The sequence below is a fragment of the Etheostoma cragini genome, chromosome 5 (assembly GCF_013103735.1).
Source record: "Etheostoma cragini isolate CJK2018 chromosome 5, CSU_Ecrag_1.0, whole genome shotgun sequence".
Lineage (NCBI taxonomy): Eukaryota > Metazoa > Chordata > Actinopteri > Perciformes > Percidae > Etheostoma > Etheostoma cragini.
In genome coordinates, this window is record NC_048411.1 from 18,901,511 (window position 1) to 18,917,971 (window position 16,461).

General features: G+C 40.8%; 1 protein-coding gene across 1 annotated transcript in view; it reads left to right on the forward strand.

Moving 5' to 3' along the window:
- The window catches only part of lrrc75ba (leucine rich repeat containing 75Ba), a 28,359-nt gene that overhangs the window by 8,116 nt on the left and 3,782 nt on the right, over window positions 1–16,461 (forward strand). Inside the window, exons 2-4 of the mRNA XM_034871359.1 lie at window positions 3,402–3,877; window positions 8,883–9,011; window positions 11,405–11,517. Of these exons, the coding sequence (XP_034727250.1) occupies window positions 3,593–3,877; window positions 8,883–9,011; window positions 11,405–11,517 (527 nt within the window). The 5' untranslated portion in view covers window positions 3,402–3,592. The remainder of the gene's footprint in view (window positions 1–3,401; window positions 3,878–8,882; window positions 9,012–11,404; window positions 11,518–16,461) is intronic.

Sequence of the window (16,461 nt, forward strand, 5' to 3'; positions counted from 1 at the left end):
ACCTACAGACAACCAAACTGCAACCAAAAAAAACCTTTAGGGAACGTTCCCACAACCAAAAACGAACGTTCCCAGAACATTCTGGGAACCAGAAATTGTTAGCTGGGCAGTTGCCGTCATTCTACCTTCGGAGTGCAGAGATTTATCTTTTCCATAGATTAGTTCCATTTCTGATTTAGAGTTTGGGCAACCTGACCTTTGCCTATCTCCCAGGCGCCTGCATCTGGTTGCCATTTTGCTTACTCCGGTGATAAACAGAGCCTCACTAGCTGTCCCTGGAGACTGAGGAGCAACAACAGGGGGTGTCCGTAGGAAGCAGACACGTTGTTTATGAGCAAGTGTGAAACAGGGGACAAGCATATGTGAAGAATCTACCTTGTAAGAAAGATTTTACTTTTGAATGAGTAACAACTGAATAAAACAGATAAACAATCATTGTCTATGTCAGAAATCATTGTCTATGTAATTTTCCCATCACAGTGTGAATGAAAGTGCGTTTCTGTTTTCCTGCTCTGTTCAAAAAATATTCCAAGGTTGGGGCACTCTCAAGAGACATATTTATTTAAAAAAAATAAAGATTGAAAAAAGTTAAAGGTCTAAACTGAAGCAGCAGAGGCCGAGACATCCTAGTGTGGGTCAAACTCCTAAAAGCTTGGATCATACATTTCCCATGATGTAATTTGGTAATGTCTTTCGTGAGACCCTCTCTGCCTCCTACGCCTTTTAAACTAAACCTCCAGTTTGTAAGCCGAAGTTGAGATAACCGTGATGACATAGCCAGGGTTTATTTTTTTCTCTCTCTGAGGCCATACGCGATATTACACAACTGTTTTCACCGACTGAGCAGTGCTTCTCATGATATGAAAAACTGAACTTCATCTGTAAAGGTGGTACACCCCTTTAATCATCTCTCAACCCCTAAGACTCCATATTTTCCTCCCAAGATTGGAAAGAAATGCTCATCCAGTGGAAGTAGAACTCTATTAACATTGTCAAGGGTTTAACATTTGATTCTCACAGTGCTCAATTACTAGAATTGCTGGGTCCTTTTAAATTATAGAGTGTGTTCTAGACCTACTCTATCTGTAAAGTGTCTTGAGATAACTTTTGTTAAGTGTTGATACTATAAATAAAATTGTATTTAATTTAGTTTAATAGCATTGATGATACCATAAGATCCTTTGGATAAAAAAATCATATTTTTTCAGCACTAACACAAAGAAATATCACACATTAAAATAACTGCCCCTTACAGAATCTAACAACATCATAAGAGCAGGGAAGTCAGTTATGTATATAGCATGTGTTGTAAAAATTAGTTACTCCGTCAGCATTTCCTGGAGTCAATGCACTGCCAAAACAAATTAGGGGCATTGGGCTAATAGATTAAATGAATGCACCAGACAATCATAACTCCAACCTCTGGGAAAATATGCAGCAGCAGGCCAGGGAGGATATCGTGCAGCCAGGGGAAATATTTGTTAGAGAGCATCAACCGCCTGCTCCACTAAACAAGTGGACCCGCTGAATCACAGCAGAAAATAAGGTCAAATCAGGATCAAAGTCCATAAGACCACAATGATGGAACATACAAATAGCAATGCACTACATCACAATCACAAACCTCCCTTTGATAAGACTGACTGCCATGAAGAAGAAAAGCTATGATTATGTTTACTGTAATATTTAATTTCCATAAGTGCGGGTGTGGAGGCTGCTGTGAAATATCTGAACTGATAGCTGTCTCTTGTGCAGGATCCACACCATAATGGCCCTCCATCAGTGACCCTTTAGGATCCCTGGAGCATGATACTGATTCATGGATGTCGTTCAAAGAATGACAATGACTGAGTGGAGTTGTGACAGGGGCAAACAGGATTCGGCAACTTGTGCAGTGGCTGACTGACAGGATGCATGCAAAAAGGGAAATTCATATTTGTACAGGGCCAATGGCAAAGCACATATTTAGACAACTGGAGAAAAAAGATAAACTTTCAGTTCACCTAAGGGATAGGAAACATGTGCAACCCCTCAGGACTCAAACACGAGCTTAGCATTTTTATGTCTAGTCACTTGGAGGACTTCAGCATGGCTTATCACGTTGTGCATTTTACATGGTTGCGTGGTTGCCTAAAACAGTGGTTTGGGGGTCCTTGAGGGGGTTCCAGGGGTCTGCAGCAAAAAGGGGAATAATTAGTTTTCACTATAAGGCAAGGCAACTTTTATATAGCACATTTCAGAATCAAGGGCATTCAAGGTGCTTTACATAAAACACTAAAGAACAGTTAAAATCAATTAAAAACATTTATTAAAGGGAAAATAAAAGCAGCCCCATTTGAATAAGACCGGTACAAAATACAAGAATAATAATGACAGTGATGATTATGAGACCAGGTTCCATTCAGTCCAGGGTTATTTGTTCTGGCAGATGGGTCAATCCTAAACTGGGTCCAGACTAGTTTCATGACAGCCTCGCAGATTATTTTAAGAGGAAAGAGGAATGAAGGGGTGCTATCAATCCAGGAGTGGGCTTGTGAGGTGGCTAGGGTGGCTGTGTTGATGCAAATGGTTTTCCAGATTGAATGGCTATACTAGAAAATGGGGAAAGTACTTTCTGGAGGGCTCCTAAGAAGCTTTGTACAGGGGAGAGATCTGTAGGATGGGTATATGGCGTCGTTATTTTTATACCTATGTTTGTTTGGTTTATGGTTTATTGTCTATTCTATCACTATTTTGTTGTATGGTCTTGAATATTGGAGTTGCTGTGTCATCTTTTCCTTATCCGTCTGGGTGAATGGTGATGACGGTGGGGGGGGGATGTTCATGTTGCGAGTTGTATGTTTTGTATGTTGTTTAAAAAAAAAAAAATTGTTAATCACAAAAAAGGAATAAACTTTCTTTTCTTTTCCTTTTTTAATCATCAAAGATAAATGTCTTCAGATTCCATCCATAAGTAACACAATAACTGAGAATTTCTAATTATTTTTCTTTGGTCATGGGTTTCATACACTTAACTGTAATAAAACATCTAAAAGCAAAAATCCCATGAGACGGGGGAGTCTGTGGGGGGGCGTATTAAAAGGTGGACCGTGGTCTAAAAAACTTTGGGAGCCACTGGTCTAAAACAACACTGACATCGCATATTTTATTCTCCCTTGTTGCAGAGGGGGATTTCAAGCCTAGGAGGAGAGACGCGTAACGGGAACCGGATGCAGCGATTGGTCGGACGCTCCATGTTGCTCCAACCTAAAGAGCATTGTAAAGCCTAGACAGGCCGGAGGATGAAGCAGCCGGAGCATCCTCATCATCCGAGCCAGGCGCACGTAAACGGGGGTGCAGAAAAAAATCAAAATAGCAACGTGCATGTGAGAGTTGCGATAAATTAGACTGTCGAGGGAAAGTGCGTGTGTGGTTGTGCACCGGATCCACACAGCTACGCAGCGCCAGACAATACGGCGTTGTTTTCTACCATCCACTGAGGAGCATCTGCAAAAACGGATCATGGGTTTGTCCTCTTTGTAATATTGTCTGCGCTACATAAGGCGTTTGTTAACATAAACGCCGCCTGCGTCTGCAGAAAAACAACAACACCATGGGTTCCAGACTGAGCAGGCAGAGCAGCCTAGACAATGAGAATTTCTCCAAAAAGCGACGCAAGCTTCTGGATAGCACCGGAGAGAGCGAGTGCAGGGGCAGCGGAGGCGGCGGGGACTTTCTGTTTGCTCTGATGCTGAAATCGGACAAACTGCCCGGGATGCTGCGGAGGACCAACCACAGCCCGTATGTGAGGCGAGTGGCGTGGATCAAAGAGATCCAGAAGCTGCTCCGGGACCGCAGGATGGAGCAGGCAACCGACGTGCTCAAACTGCTGAGGAAGGTAAGGAGAAAGTGCACGTAGCCTCTCGGTCTGAAGTCAGACCTGTTTACTCGTGCACGGCTGCTTTAAGCCTGCTTTGATGCTTGTGTGGTCTATCCTCAAAACACCCCAAAAGATGGAGAACAAGCAACAACAAGGGCGGGCAGGTGTGTGTGTGTGTGTGTGTGTGTGTGTGTGTGTGTACGGACATGAATGTTTTCTGCAAGTCCTCAATCTTGCAATGCAACTCCTGTTCCAAGCCTTTTAACCTCTGACCCCAGCCCTCCTCAACCCTTACCCCCTCTCATCTGCGTGCATGGCCTCGCTGCTTCTGCCACTACCAGTAGCATTTGTTTTGATAGAAAGTACGCAACAGATTTGGCAGAGTGTACCCGTGACATGCACAGAGCTGTGACTCACATCAGTGTTCACTCTCACTGTGGGTATAGCTGCTCTCTGTTGACTTTTGATTGATAGGATAGGATATAAACTGCACTCTAACTGAGGAAATGGTCAAACTGTAATTGCATTATCCTAAATGTCATTGTCTTTGGATGGGATCTGGATTCCACAAACACAAACAGAGCACTCTCCTCCGTCCCCTCCTCCACCATCCTCTCCCCGATAGGGCCTTTGTTTGTTCCACTATGACCAGAGTCTCACCTCTCCTCAGGCTGTTCTAACGCTGCCATCAGAGCTACTCCATCCCTCTCCACTACTAATGTGTCTCTCTTTCTCGCTTTCTCTCTTTCTGTCTTTCTCTCTCTCTCTCTCTCTCTCTCTCTTTCTCTCTCTCTCTCTCAATCTCTCTCCTTTTCTGTCTCTCTCTCTCAATTCAATTCAAATTGCTTTATTGGCATGAATGTCAGAAAGACAATATTGCCGAAGCATCAGGGATAATAAGATGAGAAGAATACATGCATTCAGTTCACTCAGTAAACTAAAATATATGCATACATTTAAACACAAGAAAACAACAGCATTATATTATTTTAAAATTGGAAACGTCACATGCAAGAAAGAAAACAACAAAGAGACAAAAAGCATGTCTCTTTCTCTCTCTCTCTCTCTCTCTCTCTCTCTCTCTCTCTAATAGCCTGTGCTGAAGCAGCAACAATGTTAAGCCCTGAAGTCCTGTATTTCCAAATACAAAAGATTATTCTTCTCCAAAAGGAATCATTAACTCTATTAAAAAAAAACGTCACAGAAATTAAATTCTACACCGCTGTCATACATAGCTTACCCACACTGTGCTTTTCATGTGAAAACATTGTGACTTTTGGTGATGTTCATCGAAGAATTACTAATGCTTTTTATAGCTAATAAAGATCTATTAAACACAAAGCCAAAAACAGAGCCATTTATTCAGTTTGAAAAAAGATTTAGTTGCAGTGTATTCAATGTTGTCTTCATTGACTGTGACAATAGTTAAAAGTAAGTACTGTAGTCCTGACCTAGAACAGCGGTTTCCAAAGTCCACGGACCCCCAGGGGTCGATGAAGGTTTCCAGGGGGTCCCTGGCATAATTGGAAATATGTTTTTGTTATCATAATTTTCACTATAATTCCATCCAAACGTAACACGGTGACACAATGTATGACTATTTTGGTCAAGCGTTTCATACACAATCCGGTCAGAAATCTTACAAAACGGGGGTCTGTGGTAGTCTGGCCATCACCAGACCAAGCCAAGCTCAATAGATTTGAAACTTGAGCCTTGGTTTAGGGAGTTTGTTCTGTATTTTCTCTGTACAAGAGCTGTGACTAACAAGCATAGTTCAAATGACTCTACGCAATTGGATAGTCCTTCAACTAATCAGATCAACAGATACGTGATCTGAACATATTTAATCTCTCTGACTTCTAAACATATTGGCTATCAGCCACATTATGTGTTCTGTACAGAATAAGCCTTTAAATATGACAAATAGCAGTTCCAATCCCTCCGATTCAAAATCAATTAAAAAGTTTGTATAAAACGCCATCACGTTAAGTCGATTCTGAACCAATCAGCTGTTAGATCAGCTGAGAGGCCGGCTTTTCCCAGCATGCTCTGGGCTCGCCTGGGTCTTACAACCAGCATGCAACGAGCTGCAATCGCCAGTGATCGAGACCTGGCTCATCTCGAAAGAGCCTATTACAAGAACAAGGTTTGCTGCGCTTCGGTGGCGTTTGGTGGCCGCCATGTTGAATGTAAGCAAGAAGCTGCTTGGTCGCTTCTCTATCGGGTTAAACCCGCGAATAGCACGCCAGGTAGATAAGCCGGTTTGTGATTGGTTCCCGCAATATTGTGATCTGATGCTGGAGATATAAACGTGCAGGTTTCCAGACCGAGCTGCAGGGCGAAATCTAATCACCAGCAGAGTAGACAGGGTTTAGTGTTAGGGTTAAGTCTAGATCCGTGGTGAAATGTGTGTCTTTTTAGGGGTCCAGGTGAAAAACGTTTGGGAACCACTGACCTACAATATGTAACACAAAGTCCAGCCCCACTTTATACTGAGTAAAGTACGTTGCATCTGTAATGGTAAAATTACATTTACGCATGATTTCATATATCCTCCTATAATATGCATGCATTATTGTCATTCATATAATTATTCACCATGCTTTTTAGGTTGTATGATTTTTAAAATCCCTTCCCTGTGTGTCCTCCCTGAAGGAGAGAGTCCATGGAGTCTAAAGGAGACATTTGTTCAGTGCTATGTATTTTTATAGCAAGTCCAGGGTCAAGAAGAGGCTCCAACTTGTCAGTAAGATCAGACGTATTTAGCAAAACACGTCATCTTCTTCTCTAAGAGAAACAGGATATAAGACGGGGATGCTACTGTTTTAATTTCGCGAGACGTTTTCACACTGTTACTGCGTTACCTCTGTGAAACTTGTTTTCCCACTTGGTTATTCTCTCCAGGGAATAATTAAATCTCACCGAATTCTAAACCTTGACTCAGTTGCACAGCTGTTTTTAATTTGTTTCAACAAAGTCTCACTCTCCGAAATAATTCCTCTCCTTCTGTACAGAACCTTCCACAAGGTTCCAAGTGTTTTTACTGAGCTGGGGAAAAAAGCCTTCTCTTACGTTGCTCCATGGTCTTGGAATAACTTACAAAACTTGCTCCATCTAAATGATCTAGTCCCAATAAATGATTTTAAGGCCATGTTAAAATGCCATGTAAGTAAAAAATGTAACTGCCACATATGACCTGTTCCTTTCCTCTATGTGTGATGCTTGTTTGTGTTGACTATGCTGTATTTCTGTTTAAATTGTAACTGGTGTGCCGTCTTGGCCAGGTCTCCCTTGGAAAAGAGATTTCAATCTCAAGGGACTTCCTGGTAAAGGTTATATAAAATAAAATAAATAAAATAAAACACCACATCCTAATCAGAAGCTTGTTTTTAAAGCCGTTTCTCACCTGGCTGCTGTGGGATATTTAGCAGTTAAAGCTTTGTAAAATAATATGTAGGTGCATGGAAGATGTGACAGCAGCCTTGGCAATCCCATTTCTTTGCTCGCCCTCAGGTGCCCCTCTGTCTTTTAGCTGTCGGCCAATCCAGCGTTAATTACTCTGAAGCCTTGACACGGGAGAGAGTGGAACCTCCTTAATCAGGCCGAGGAGATAAACTGGCCGGCCTTGGCTCCATGACAGCCACATCAAGTGGGACATGGGCTCGATCCTTTTTAAATGAGCTCCACTCTTATTAAATGAGCCTTACTTTGCCTTTACCTTCAGCATTTGCAGGCAGATATCTGATATATTCTGCACTCTGAATTCAAAAGGCATTTGATTGATGCGGAACAGAGAGCTCTGCTCTGATATGGGGAACGATTCATGTCTTCACACCGCGCTCGGACATGATCATTAATTGTGTCTAAACTGAGAAGTGAGATATTTAAATCCCTAGTTTCTCAGAAGGGCAAAAGCAGCTTCGCTAGTGTTTACTGGAGCCCTCGTTAAAAGAGGAGCCAGTAATGTGGAGCTCCCACTCAAACTCTCTATAACAATCAATTCAGATTGAGTTCGAGAGAAAATACATGTGTGCTGGTGTGTTCTCGCCGTATGTGCCTTTCTCAAAGGCTTGGCTTCCCTTATTAAAGTTGCATGGGCTGTATAAGTGCTTGTCATCGTTTGCCTTGTTAGGACCTTGAGGATGCACGTGTTGATGGAGGCACATTTACACAGCTGCAGCACTGCTTGTCTTTGCGCACTCAAAAGGTCATTGGAAATCTCCTCTTATTTTCAGTTGCTGTGATTTTGTTTCCACAGATCCATTTGATTTTTATCATATTTATGAGTAAGCTGCCAGGGCAGCTGTCAGTTCTGACCTCCTTGCAGATATACTTTGGTGCCGCACAAATCACATTAACTAAAAATCTCACATTTAAAAGTGCCACTGCCATATTTGAATGAGGTGCAATTAATAATAAACCAAAAAAATACCCTAAATGTGGTTATATAGATACGCATGTGTTCAAAATAGCATACAGCCACAGGATTAAATGCATTTTTTCAGAAGAGGTTCAAAAATAGAATACGCTCCTTATAGTTGAGGATGTATAGTCCTTAAAGTATGGAGGAAACCATCTATAAATAACAAATATACAAGTTTTTTTTTTTTACATCTGATTAGATTTGAGTCAGTAGTTGTCTTGTTTGTGCAAACGTTATACGTGCTGTGGCATGTTGGCATGTGTGTGGCTCTCTTCTATGGTGCATTAAATATGCCAAAATACTGCGTTCACTGTGACTCCCCCTAGATCTCCCTTCCCTACTATACATGAAAAAACTCCTGTCTTCTTGAATGAATATTTTATCTTTCCATCTCGAGTGGCATTGCCCTTGACACAGCAGGGCCCTGGTTCCATCGGTAATGCACTTCTTTCCTCAGGTCCAAAGTCACACTTTTACTTTTTTCATACTTTAAGTTACTTTATTATGATCACTGCAGGATGTTTAAAATATATATATATATATATATATTCATCTTTAGCTGTGATTATGATGCCTCATTCATCTTGTCTGCTTTGGTAGGATCTCGGCTTGGAAGGCGCCTCGCTCAACGACATCTTGTATAAAAACGCTGCCTTCCTCAACCTGGTGGACCCCATCTCACACGAGCTGCTGCTCAGCCTGGCTCGAGAGATGCAGTGTCCTAAGAAGGTCAGCACACTTTTGTCTTCCTCTCCATAACACTTGCAGAGTATTCACTAGGGGTGAGCATCCCTGGGAGAATTTTCCAATTATCAATCATTGTCAATCATTATCAACCAATTATTGATGCATCTCGACGCAACAATTATTTATTGTACATTTCCATGCGTGATTTAAAAAAATATACATATAAACCCGAGTTTATTAGAATTTTTACATATGCAGTATTTATCATACGCATTTTAATAAGATGTTTTGTCTACTGAGGTTTTTATTTTGTAGTCATTCCATGCTTAAACCTTAAACATGATAGCGAAAGTCAACTTCTCTCACAGTAATCTTCCATGTCGGAGGCTCAGTCATGCTTAAAGGTGGAGAATTGGCTTCTTAGAACACGAAACATGAGGTAGTGAGATTTAATTTGATAAAGTAGATGAACAACTTACATATGTTTTGCCTAATTATTTTATGTATGTATGATTAGATCATGTGTATATACACAAAATGTGTATATTTTTCCTTTTGGCCATTTTCTTTTTTTTTTTCTAACTTTAAGTTGTTGTCCATTATCCCATCCTCTTTCAGTCACTCTTTTTTCTGATTTGTACATGTCTGGAGACAGTAACTTTAAAATAAAAATCAACACATTTGAAAAAAATATACTATTTTTTAAAATAATTGATTATTAACTTATCAGAATCAAGCATTGAATCATGCTAGAGAGAATGCAATGCATCTAAGAATCAATTATTTTTCCCCACCCATAGTATCCACAGATCCACAGCTGGTGTTCAGCAAAAAAAAAAAACATCCTGAAAAACACTGATGGTTCTATTTTTTGAATAGCGAGTTCTCTAGATCAATGAAAATCCAATCTGAAGATGTTATCGACTTCTACAGATGGATGAAAGAAATCCTCCAGACACATGTTACTTATGAGCAGCTGGAAATAGAAACGTCTGTTTAATATGAATCCCTATATAAAGATGGTTGTTTAATTTTCTTTCTGCCATTTAGGTCAGGGCAGTTTGTTGCATCTATGAAACTAAGTCTTGAAATATCCTACCTGAAACTGGAGTGACTATCTGCAAAATTACCAGTCATAAGGAATTGAGGAATCGATGAGGAATCATGTTTTGTGCACAAAATGAAATTCATAGCTCAGTGTGTCTCAAGCTCCAACGGGGAATATAAATTTTTTTTCAAAGTAGCCAGTGGCCATCAGCAGCCACAACATGGCTGATGAACTGAAATTACCAGTGGCTGTGTTAAATCACACCTCTCCTGTGTACTTCCTGTGTTTTCCACACCGAGGCACACTGCATGTGATTAGATTTTCCTGCTCCAGCAAGGCAGCTAAGTGATGTTTTGTTCAGCTCAAGGTGTCACCGATAATAACAAACAGATAACCATTTTTTCGTTTGAGGTTGAAGATGTTGGGGTACAGTTTGGTATGTTTTAGAAAATGGAAGAAACGTAAAGGGACAGTTCATGCCAAAATAAAAAAATACATATTTTTCCTTTTACCTGTAGTGCTCTTTATAATTAATATAGATTGTTTTGGTGTGATGTGTCTAGTGTTGGAGGTATCAGTTGTAGAGATGTCCGCCTTCTCTCAAGTATAATGGAACTAGATGGCACTTGGCGTGTGGTGCTCAAAGTGCCAACTAAATACATTTGAAAAACTTAACAGGAAGGTCTCTTTCCAGAAATTTTGACCCGGTTACTCAAGGTAATCAACTGACCTGGTTGAGAGCAGTTATATGTAAAAACAATTTTCTATCCACCAAACTACACCTGGCAGCCACTGTGCAGAAGGAAGCCTGCTGCACATGGAAGAGAGTCTTGTGCTTGTGACAGCCAGATGTAAACACTTATAGCGTCCTCCTCGGCTGAGCTGTAGAGTTTTCTAGCTCAGGTGAGCTAGCAGTACGGGTGAACTACAATTATGAAAATAGTTTCTACATGAAACTGATCACAAACAGGTCTGTGGATTGTCTTAAATATCCAAATCATGATTGCTGAAAAGAGACATTGCTGTGGAGTTTTTCAAATGTCTTTTTTAGCATTTTAAGCACTACAAGTCATCTAGTTCCATTACGTTCCAGAAAAGTCATCTCTACAACCTATATCTTCAACACTGGGCAACTAAAACCAAAATAATCTGTATTGATAAACAGCACTTAAGGTAAGAGCAACAATATGTATTTTTGATTTGGGGGGGAACTGTCCCTTTAAAGCTCAGATAGTGTCAAATAATAAAAAGTAAAGATATTTGTCTTCCACACACAAGCAGAAAATCTCATATTGAAAGCTGCTGCGTCACTTAGTCTCTTTGTTCTATTATTCTATTATTATCCCTTAGTATTACTATCATTTTGTTTTATTGCTCTGTTCTCCAGGATGCAGACACCATAAAATCCTCTGATAAGATCTGCAGACAGCTGATCTACCACCTGACCCCGCACTCAAAGTGGCTAAGGCAGAGCATGTCCAGACGGAAAACCCAGGCCTGGTAAGCCCTTCTCTCCAGAAATCCGGTGTGTAATAAATCTGTAGCTCCGCACTACAGAGAGCAGGGCTCGGCTCCGTGTCCAGCTGTACAGATTTCCAACTTTGTGTCTGACATTGAACTATAGGACAGAGCTGGCCACAGGCTGATAGGAGAGGAACAGCATAGGAACCACAGCTGTCAAACATCTTTCTTTTATTAGTGCTAAGATCCGTGAAGTGGATGCGGGTAGCCACTGGGCTCGCTCTCTCTTCAAACGTGGCACAACAACAAATCTGTCCATCTGTTTGCTGAAGAAAGAGGGTTGTGTTATAATGTAATACACATCATCTTGAGGAAGGAGTGAATTGCTTTTGATTTGCAAATGATGAATAGAGAAATAGCTTGTGTACAAATGGTTTTGTTTGTGCGTAGCCAGGTGTCGCTCGGTAATTCTATTCATAACCAGGCTATCGTAGTTCTTTCCATCTTCACATTTAATTGCTTATTTCGCAGCAGCCTAGACGCTGCAAATAATGCATTCATTTTCCGAGGCGGGAAATAATCTCAGGATTGAGAGGGAGACAATGCGAACAAGGTGAGATGAGACAGGTTCATTATAAGTCAGTCAGAGGTATCAACGTGCAGTATCAGAGGAAAAGAGAAGAAGACATACGCAGGGATCAAACACGTCACTGTGGAGCTGCACAAGCAGGGTTTTGTTGTGCTTGTGGACATTTAACTCAGCCCAGAAGAGGAAAGACACAGGATCTATCTGACACTGACAGCATCTCTGAATATGTGCAGATACATACAATTGCTACATTCCTGGCTGATTTATTTTTTACTTAGTCATGTTGTTAGCTGCAGAGGAAGGAGACGGAGAGAGAGAGAGAAAGAGAGAGAGAGAGAGAGACAGTCTGACACTGGCTGAGACAGCAGGAGCAACATGAATTATTAAAACAAAAATCTACCCTAAAACAGAATATTAATACAGTTGGTGTTGTCAGCTCTGACAGCTTCGTCTGCCGCTGTGTTCACAAACAAACGCCTGTCACAGCTAGAAAGAGACAAGACAGGGCCAGGCTGCCGCGCACTGTCAATAGAAAACTTAATTTCTGGGGACACTTTTTTTCTGGTTTAGCACTTTTTTAATAGCAGCTGTGTAAGACTTTAAATTCTGACACAATTATTCACTGGGTGCACATTTATTATTGGTTATTTTCCATTTATTGCTATTGAAAAGAACCGTACAGCTCCGGCTCTAATGTATTGTAGCCTGGTGTGATTCTGTGGCCATGGGAAGGTTCAGAGGTTGTTTGTGTTAAAACAGTTTTAAAACAGAACATTTTGGGAAATAAACTTATTTGCTTTTTTGATCAATGCCACTGTTGTGTCTGTACCGTAAATATAGACAGACAGGTAGCTTAGCTTAGCATTGATTCTGGAAACTACCTGGCTCTGTCCAATGGCAAAAAAATCTGCCTAGCAGCACCTCTAAAGCTCCTTACATAAAACGCTTTAGTCGGCCCTGTTGAATTCTCAATCCCGATTCGTCAAACAGGGCATTCTATGGTGTGTTATTACTGTATAACAGACTATTGCTAAGTATAGCAGACCGTTGCCATGGATGGCGTTACGATTCTAGGACCATTCAATCAATAAAATCGTTTTTATTTTAATTATTTTATTTTTAATGGATAGAACAGCTATAGACAGGACATTGGGGAGAGGGGGACAACATGCAGCAAAGAGCAGTGGGTTGCAATTAACCTTGGGCCGCTGATGTAAGGACTGAGCCTTGGTCATCTGTTAGCTACTAGAGCGCCCCAATAAAATGGTTTAAAAATCAACGTTTCTACTCATACGTAGCGGATCAAAGAGGGACAGAGAGGGTGGAGGAAAAGGGGATCGCTAACAATGCTAATGGCAGTGGAAACAGAGCATTAGTTATCTCCATGATTACCTACTCACCAGGAAAACCTGGCTTTCATGGAAAAGCCGTGTTCATCAGCGGTAAAGGTAACGCTCCCGACCGGACTCAGGCGTAACAGCAGGTAACCTCTAAATGAGTAGGTGTGTAAATAGCGGGATAATGTTGAGCGAGTTGGCCATTATTGCAAATTAGAACCCTAACAGGGTGAGTGTGTCAGAACTTGAATCCACCTTAAGGGGTTCCTTATTTAACCCTTACAGATAAGGTTAATCTGTACAAAAAATGTTCTACTTTCGGACAGGTCAATCAGGTTAGCTGTTCCCCCCTGTCCAGTCTTTATGCTAAGCTAAGCTAACTGTCTGCTGACTGTAGCTTCATACGTAGCACATAAACATGAGATTAGTATCCATCTTCTCATCTAATTTGTAGCATAAATCTAAGCGTTTAAGCGTATTTCCCACAATGTTGAAATATTCCCTCATCAAATATTCATTTCATCAAAAGATGTAACTGTCCACATTACAGAAACAGCACGTTGTAATTATTGATTTAGGGTGGATTTTACCTCCCTATACCTTCCATCTTTGTTCAGCAGCAGCCACACTGCCCTCATCTGTGCAAAATGCAACAATCTAACCTTTGAGAGGTTTCTCTGTACTCACAGAAAACAGAAACAGCTCAGTCCATTTTAATTCCACCGGATTGTTCATCCCTTCATTATCCAGCATTAGCCCTGAACAACGGTCTTTCTAACTACCGTGCACACATTTCTGACTGAAATGCCCCACTTAATTAATGTCTGAATCTCACTAATCCTGTTAAATAATCTTAGGAGTTTATTTGGGTTTCGCGAGAAATATTTTCTATGACATTTAATGAAAGAGCTTGACAAGCTTGATGGAAGCAGTGACCCAGAAATGTTGCCGGGCGCTCCCACCTTTAGGGTAATTTCAAGTGAGCGTAAAAACTGCCAACACTTTTGTGACTTTTTTTTTCTCTTCAATTTTCACACCACTACCGTACTGTTCCATCAGCCTTCTCGACCTCACAATCACTATGTTCCTTTGTCACCTCAACGCTCAAAAGAAGAAAAAAACTGCAATGTAGTGACCGCTGCTCCTTAAGTTTCCACATTACTTATCTCCATCGACAACCTCGTCTTAAAATGTCTGTTATTCGACAGTTCTCATATTGACTAATACACATTGTATTTTGCACTGTAGCATACTATGGATGATTAACACTTAGGGGCCCATCACCCAACAAAAAAGCACAGCCTGAGATACAGAAAGGACAAAGTGATCTGACCAGCTCCTCAGATTGGGTTTTTGACCAAAACATCCATAAAACGATATTTGGTAACATTTATTTAGGAAATGGCTTTATTGATTTGGACTGTGAGCTGTGAGGTTGGATTCACTGCACCGTGAAGGACAATGCAGTGGTGTGCGTGAGTACGTGAGTACGTGAGTGCGTGTGTCACTATTGCACAATCCTTTATAGTCTAGAGAAAATGGACTCCTGCAAAATGCAGTTGAAATAAAATGTGATTTTTATGATAGCTGTTATCACCCCTGACTCGTCAACACATGCATTTGTTTCAAGAAGCATTATTTTCTTTTCTTTTTTTTAATAGCACTGAATTTGCATCAGGTAACCCTCTGGACATGAATATGTATGTGTATACATGATAAATAATAAGAGTGATTCCATCGACGCTCGCTGAATTCAAATGCTGCCTCCTTTTACTAAATTGATGACAAACGGAGCCTGATGAGCCAGATGCGGAGATAAGAGTCACACTGTGCTTCCTCAGAGTAAAGGTGAGAACAGCTCACAGCTAATGGACAGCTTCGTTTTACAATGCCAATTTATTTGATTACTTAATGGATATTATTACATTACTTGATCATACATGTAGATTGATGAGCATCAGCTGTTACCAAAACATTGATGCCAATTGTGTTGTTTCTTGCTTAATTCAACACTTTGTGTTGATTTCTCTCTTCCCTGCTTCTTCCCTATCTTCCAAATGTAATTTTTTTTTTTTTTATGCACTCACATACTTCTTTGTTAATCTTTTAATCGCATATCTATAAACCTGTCCTTTCATTTAAACTGAACCCTGTTGCCAGTGTTCTTGTGGAGTTATCAGTGACACCCTCGCTTTCTGGTGTGAGATTAATCTGGAGGAAGGATGAAAGAGGCTTCCTGAGTAGAACATGCATTTTTCTTTCCTGAGCTGAGAAGGATGAGTGTGTCTGACAAAGAAAGGAGTTGTGTGATCAAAACCTATTAACACCTGCAGGGGATCCTCAGCCAGGCTTAGACAGAACCATCAAGAGGAGAAACAATTAGTGGCGTTTTACCAAATCACCATCGAGAGCGTCCTAGTGGACTGAGGAAGCATTGCAATTGCATTGTATACTTTTTGAGCAATGACAATAAAGATTATTATCTTTATCTCGAAGATTTTGTGCTCACAAGCTGATTAAACTCCCTCTTCATGAGGGGTTTTTATCCTCTTTTTGTGCATTTTGCAAACGCTCCAAAGCATGACGTTTCTGCTCATCAACCCATCGCCTGCTTTTAATATGAAGCGGTAAATGTTGCTCAGCGCACATCCATTTTCAACGGTACCAAAAATGACACTTTAAAGCATGACAAGTGACAGGTACTGCAGTGGGTGTCACAGTAAGTCAGAGGATGATATAATTCACTCTGACAGAGAATAAGCGCCACAGGCCAATTCAGTAACAGCTGCAGTTCAGAAACACTGCATCCTCAGGCTTGTGTTGGGAATCCATACACCAGAACTGTTATCCTGCACATATTACTCCCTAATTCACACACTGAATGATGTTTTTTTTAAATGACTGTCATTCACTTTATAAATCACCTCAATATACCGCGTCAAACACAGAAAACAGCAAACATCTCAACTGCAAATAAACATTCCTTTAAATGTGTTACTTCCATAATGGAAACTGGTTCTGAATGTACACACAGCCCCTGAGCGGGGTTCAGTGCCT